The following is a 6,433-nucleotide window of genomic DNA, read 5'->3' as shown; positions in this document are numbered from 1 at the left end:
TTGTATCCAAAAGTTTGACAGCTTTTCAAAACTTACAATATTGTCTTGTCTGCTGGGATCAGTAGTAATACTAACATATGTGGGGTTTTTTTTGATACTTTGTACTAAAATGTGTCAATACTGGAAGATCCCCATACTCAGTGAATTAATTAATTATGGATGAGCTCATGGTTTTTTAATGAACAGAATTAAAATATCCAATAATAGAGTTTCCTGTTGCAAGTAACCTTTATAAAATAACCACTTTTGAAGCTTTAGTGAGGTGTCAAACAAGATCATTCATAATTCCTTGGAAACGCTATTAAAAATGCTGCTTCCTTTTCCAAGGATGAGAGATATTTTGCAAACGCTGCAACCAAAATAACATATTCAATGCAGAAGCAAATAAGAAAATCCAAAATGTTTCTGAAAAAGAAAGAGAAGTGAAAAACTGTAAAATGGTTCACTCTTCTCACTATAGTGTTTTATTCTGGGAACTATTTATTTTTCATGGAAATATACTATCTCAGCTAGTGTTTACTGGGTTACTCATATTATTTAAACTCATTTTTATAAGTTTGTTGGATATTTCTCATATGGTTCATATCAGTACACGTAACCCACATAAGAAGGCCTGGTGTGGCATTGTAGGATAAACGCTGGACTGCTAAAGACAAGGTTGATGGTTCAAAAATATCAGCGACTTCTCAGATACCCTATACAGGTGCCTATGAGTCGCAACAACTCGGATGGCACTTAACAACTACAACAACCTACATAAACTAAACTCTTTGGGTTCCTCATGAACTTTAAGAGTGAAAATAAATCCTAATGCGCCGTAGTGGTTTAATGGTTAAGATCTTGGCTGCTAAACTCAAAGATCAGTGATGGGAAGCAATCAGGCATTCCTTGGTAGAAAAGTCCTGCTGATCTCATCCTTTAAAGATTGTTGTTGTGTTGTTGTTGTTGTTAAGTGCCGTCGAGTCGATTCCGACCCACAGTGACCCTGTATAGGGTTTCTGAGGAGCAGATGGTGAGTTTGAGCAGCCGATCTTGCAGTTCAAACGGTTTTGCAATCTGGCGCATTAATCCATAGCGCCACACTAGGTAACTCTATGGGGCTGCTCTGCTCTGTCATATAGGGTCTGTATGGTGTGGTGCTGTAGGATAAGCACCTGTCTGACCTCAAGGTCAGAGTTTCAATCTCACCAGCCATTCCTCTGAAACCCTATACAGGGTGGCTTAGTCATAATCAAGTCCAAGGCAATTAACAATAACAACAGTATTGCTGTAGATGTATGGGAGAGGATTCATTTTTGTTAAGCGTCCTCGAGTTGGTTCTGACCCACAGCGACCCTGTACGTTGTTTCTTAGGAGCGGCTAGTGAGTTTGAACCGCCCACTTTGCTGTGGAGTGTTTATCCTACAGCACGCACCAGGACAGCACAGAGATTCTTAAACTCACAGGAACCTCTGACATAACCAGGCTCTGACCCAGGACTCAAGGAGACGGGGCAGCACAGAAGGCTGGGGCCTGAGGAGAGGGCTCAGGGCAAAGTCCCAGGTCCTGGGCTTGGCTCTCAGACTCCAAAGGCTGCAAGAGGGGCGGGGAGACCCAGCACTGGGGTTCCCTGTCTACCCGAGTTACACTTCTCCCTCTCACAACCTGTGTCAGCTGTTTCTGCCTGGACACACATGACGCGACCACAGTCCTCACTCCTATTGGGTCTCAGAGTCCTGGAGAAGCGCGGTTCCGGGTTCCAAGGTCCATTCTGACCTACCAGGCAGCAGATACTGGCTTGAACCCCAATACCAGAGTCATGGGGCCCCGGGCCCTCCTCCTGCTGCTCTCGGGGACCTTGGTTCTGACCCAGACACAGGCAGGTGAGTCGGGGTCGGGAGGGGAACTTTCTTTGCGGAGGGAGGAGCCAGGGGACCTGGTATAGGAGCGCAGGACCCTCCCAGAATCGAGTCCTCCACCCCTTCCTGACCCTCTTCCCTGTCTCCTTCTCCTCCTAGTCCCGGTCCTGCTCCTTCCGCCGCCCTACTTTGTCCACGATCCCCCTCCCCATGGACTCCTGGGGTGGAGGGGCGTTGGTGGTCTCAGCCTCTCCCCGTCCCCAGGCCCGCACTCCATGAGGTATTTCCTCTCCGCCATGTCCCCGCCGGGCCGAGGGGAGCCCCGCTTCATCACCGTCGGCTACGTGGACGACACGCAGTTCGTGCGGTTCGACAGCGACGCCCCGAATCCGAGGATGGAGCCGCGGGCGCCCTGGGTGGAGCGGGAGGGGCCGGAGTATTGGGAGCTGGAGACACAGATCGCAAAGCGCACTGCCCAGTTTTACCGAGCGGGCCTGGAGAACCTGCGCAGCTACTACAACCAGAGCGAGGACGGTGAGTGACCAGCCCGGGGCGCCCGACACGTGTCCCCTGATCCACGGACAGGGCGCCCTGATATTTCGGGTCCGAGCTTCACTCGGAGACAGAGGACCCGTAGACTCTGGGACCCCGAAAGAGTCTTGGGGATTCGCTATGGCTTCATTTTCTTGTTAGAAATAACTGACCTCTGACCCTTCATTACCGAAAGGGATTATGGGGCGGGGCTGACCTTTGTGGGTAGGGCTGACCTCAGGGCTGGGGTCAGGGTCTCACACCATCCAGAGAATGTATGGCTGTGACCTGGGTCCCGACGGGCGCCTCCTCCGTGGGTATGAGCAGTTTGCCTATGATGGCCGTGATTACTTCGCTCTGAACGAGGACCTGCGCTCCTGGACCGCAGCTGACAAGGTCGCTCATATCACCAAGCGCAAGTGGCAGGACAGCGATGAGGCTGAGAGAACAAGAGCCTACCTGGAGGGCCCCTGTGTGGAGTGGCTCCAAAGATACCTGGAGAATGGAAAGGAGACACTGCAGCGCTCAGGTACCAGGGAACACGTGGCGCCCCCCTCACACACCCCCCACAACTCCCTGTGAGCTGGAACTGGGTCCACCCTGCTGAGCTCCAAAGGAAAGAAGAAAAAAGGGGCAGAGACCAGAGTCCCAGCTCCCTGTGTGTGGACAGAGCAGAGTGAGCCCAGGTTCCCAGCTCCTGGACAGGAGGGACTGTCACACACACAGTGAAGGGATCCCCTGTCTCTGGGACAGTAGGGAGCTGAGTCCTGATGATGAGCAGTTCCCTTTCCTCCTGGAATTCACCTTGGGAATCATCAGGGACTTTCCCCCTCAACCCTTGTTCTCTGCCCCACACCCAGTGAGTTTGCAGGTCTCCTTCCAGCTTTTCTGTGTCTCTGGCTCACCCACCTCAGAACTAGAAATCTCAGCTCTCCCCTTCAGACACCTGGGGCCTCCTGCTCTGGGCTGCCTCATCGTGATTCTAGAATATTCTAAGGAATTGGATGTTGTCCCAGATCCCTGGTCCCGGCTGGTGTCTGTGTTTTGTACTCTCTCCCCCACCCCAATTATCCAGTCCAGACTCAGGATGCTCACATGACCTTTATTTTATTGGATCTTGTGAGGGAGTTCATTGGTCCTGTATTTTTTCACTCATTCCATCAGATCCCCCAAAGACACATGTGACTCACCACCACAACTCTGACCACAAGGTCACACTGAAGTGCTGGGCGCTGGGCTTCTACCCTGCGGAGATCACTCTGACCTGGCAGCGGGATGGGGAGGATCAGACCCAGGACATGGAGCTCGTGGAGACCAGGCCTTCAGGGGACGGAACCTTCCAGAAGTGGGTGGCCTTGAATAGTCCCCCTGGAGAAGAGCAGAGATACACGTGCCATGTGCAACATGAGGGGCTGCCTGAACCCCTCACCCTGAGATGGGGTAAGGAGGGGGACAAGGACAGGGTCTCTTCTCAGGGGAAGCAGGAGCCCTTTTGGAGCCCTTTGAAGGGTCCAACCTTCTAACCTCCTGTCTCTTTCCAGAACCTTCCCAGCCCACTATCCCTACCATAGGAGTCATCATTGGCCTGATTGTCTGTGGAATCTTGGTCCTTGTAATTGTGGTGGCTGGAGCTGTGATCTGGAGGAAGAAGAGCTCAGGTAGATATGGGGTGGGCTCTGAGTGTTCTTGTCCCACTGGGGGCGGGGGTTTTCAAGTCCTAGGGGATTAGCCATCTCTTTTCATCTTCTGCCTCATTATGGGAGGCACTATCCACACATGTGCAGACTCCATCCAGGGCCCTGTGTGCAAACATGACACTTCTGTAAGCACAGGTGAAAATGAAGGACAAATCTTCCACCTTAATGGTTCTGGTGGTGGAGACCTGATATCCAGTACTCACGGTCACAGGACATGGTTATGGTTTAGAGCAGAATTCCAGAAGTTGTGGTCCGGTCCGTGCACATGTTTGCTTGTGTTTCCTTTTCCTTACCTGGGTCTGCAGTCCCAGTTTTGGAAACATCGCTGGGGTCCAGAACTAGCTAGCTGTTCTAGGAACTCATGGTCCTGCCTCCTCCTCATTCCCACACAAAAACTTTCTTCCCATAGGTGGAAAAGGAGGCAGCTATGTTCAAGCTGCAGGTAAGTATGGAGGGAGGGGCTGATCCTGGGACCCTTGCAGTATACTGTAGATGGGAGCTCATGGAATTACCCTCTTACCTCTTAGTTTCCTGTAGCCTCTGACTAGATCCTGTGGTTTTTTCTTCAGGCAATGACAGTAACCAGGGCTCCGATGTGTTTCTCATAGCCTCTAAAGGTAAGACCCTGGAGGCCTGACCTGGTGAAGTGTTGGAACAGAGGGAACATAACTGGGTTCTGGAGATTCATTGGGTTTGGACATTTTGAGATTGTGATGGACCATTCAGAGTTTCCACATTTGCAGTGACTGACCTGAATTTGTTCTTTCTTTTCTTCTGCAGCGTGAGACAGCAGCCTTGAGGACAGAGTGATACACGATTGGTTCACTCCCCACTTTGTAAATGGAAATCCCTGACTTCTCTTCCACAACTGGTGTCTGAATGTGCCTGCGTTCCTCTCAGCAGAGTGCCAGGATGTGGTGGGAGTCACCCACCCCTGCTCATCAGGACCCCTCCCCACACTGACCTATGTCCTTCCTGGTCGATGTTTCCTGTTTCCACAGAGATGGGACTGCAGCATCTCCAGCAGTGATATAACTTCCTGTTCCTCTGAGCTGCAGTGTCTCCCTTCTTTATCTAAAAGCAGAATGTAACTGGCTGCTCTGAAAATCCATCTTTGCATTGTTCCCAGGTCTGGCTCTCACACCACCACTGCTGTGGACTCCGGCAGCTATCTCGCCAGAGTCCTTGAGCTCGCACTCTTTGTCATCCTCTGTATCGGATCACCAGCATGGCCCATCATGTCAGACGCGGCTGTGGACACCAGCTCTGAGATCACCACCAAGGACTTAAAGGAGAAGAAGGAGGTTGTGCAGGAAACAGAAAATGGAAGAGATGCACCCACTAATGGGACCGCTAACGAGGAAAATGGGGAAAAGGAGGCTGACAATGAGGTAGACGAGGAATAGGAAGAAGGTGTTTCTCCCTAAGAAACAAAAAGCAGGATAAATACTAGTTAGGAACTGTGGTGTTGAGAGATGCGTGCCATTTCTGCAGCATGTGGTGTACCAGGTGACGATCTGGGCAGTGAGGGGCTCACAGCTCCCCATACACAAACTGAATGTTATCTCCTTCACTATGGGTGCAAACACCCGAATCCAAATTTTTATAATTAAACAAAAAGGAGTTTTGCCTATGTGTAATGTTGTTGTTAAGTGCCTTCGAGTTGGCTCTGCCTCATAGTCACCCTGTATAGCGTTTCCAAGGAGTGGAGCCTTGACTCATTTTGGAGGAAGTCACAGAACTAGACTTGAAGCTTCACAGCAGGAACAGAGTCCACAATCCCTCCCTTAGGTGGGTCCTGAGGGAAGCGGTTTCGCCACTTCTGCTGTTTGACACAGTCCCGGCAGAAGGAGAGACATCATGCAAAGCAGTGATTCTCAGGAGGAACATCCTCTATCTCTCTTTAGGATAACTCTGAATTCAGTTGTAAAAATATATAATATTGCTATATTCACGGCTCTTACTATGAGCTCTGCAGACCTTGGGAAGAAACCGGTCTGGCAACAATTGTTTCAGCTTCAGTGGGTTGAATTCAGAGGGAATTGTATGAACCACTCCTGTTCACAGAAAACCTAAGTACAAAGTAACTGCATTTATGAGATCACAAAAGCAGATAACAAACTAAAGTAAAATTGACCGACCCCTATAGACCTCACCACAATCAATTACCAGTCAGAATCCGCAAACCCCCACTATTACATACAGGCACCTACGTAAATAGGCAGAGAATAGTGAACATAAATGAAAGGTGGTCAGAACCTAATAATCTACCCTTCCTGCAACAATTAGCCAGGTTGGACCTTATGCCCTACAGCCTTAAAAGAAAGAAACATAGGGACACTGTGGTTCAGAAGAACAAGATAATTG

At 50.0% G+C, this 6,433-nt stretch overlaps 1 protein-coding gene across 1 annotated transcript; it reads left to right on the top strand.

The window, feature by feature from the left end:
- The first annotated feature begins 1,798 nt into the window (after positions 1-1,798).
- LOC102820615 (saoe class I histocompatibility antigen, A alpha chain-like) lies at positions 1,799-5,472 on the top strand. Its single transcript, XM_006861012.1, has 9 exons — positions 1,799-1,862; positions 2,103-2,372; positions 2,623-2,898; positions 3,534-3,809; positions 3,911-4,027; positions 4,476-4,508; positions 4,636-4,697; positions 5,068-5,153; positions 5,196-5,472. The coding sequence occupies exons 1-9, from the start codon at positions 1,799-1,801 to the stop codon at positions 5,470-5,472; spliced, it is 1,461 nt and encodes a 486-aa protein (XP_006861074.1).
- The last annotated feature ends 961 nt before the right edge of the window (positions 5,473-6,433 follow it).

The sequence above is a fragment of the Chrysochloris asiatica genome, unplaced genomic scaffold, assembly GCF_000296735.1.
Source record: "Chrysochloris asiatica unplaced genomic scaffold, ChrAsi1.0 scaffold00040, whole genome shotgun sequence".
Taxonomy (NCBI): Eukaryota; Metazoa; Chordata; class Mammalia; order Afrosoricida; family Chrysochloridae; genus Chrysochloris; species Chrysochloris asiatica.
This window is presented reverse-complemented; position numbering and strand designations above follow the sequence as displayed.

Coding starts and splice junctions, on each gene's coding strand:
- LOC102820615 (XM_006861012.1), top strand. CDS start 1,799: ATGGGGCCCCGGGCCCTCCTCCTGCTGCTCTCGGGGACCTTGGTTCTG. Junction 2,899..3,533: donor GGAGACACTGCAGCGCTCAG/GTACCAGGGAAC, acceptor TCATTCCATCAG/ATCCCCCAAAGACACATGTG. Junction 4,028..4,475: donor CTGGAGGAAGAAGAGCTCAG/GTAGATATGGGG, acceptor TTCTTCCCATAG/GTGGAAAAGGAGGCAGCTAT.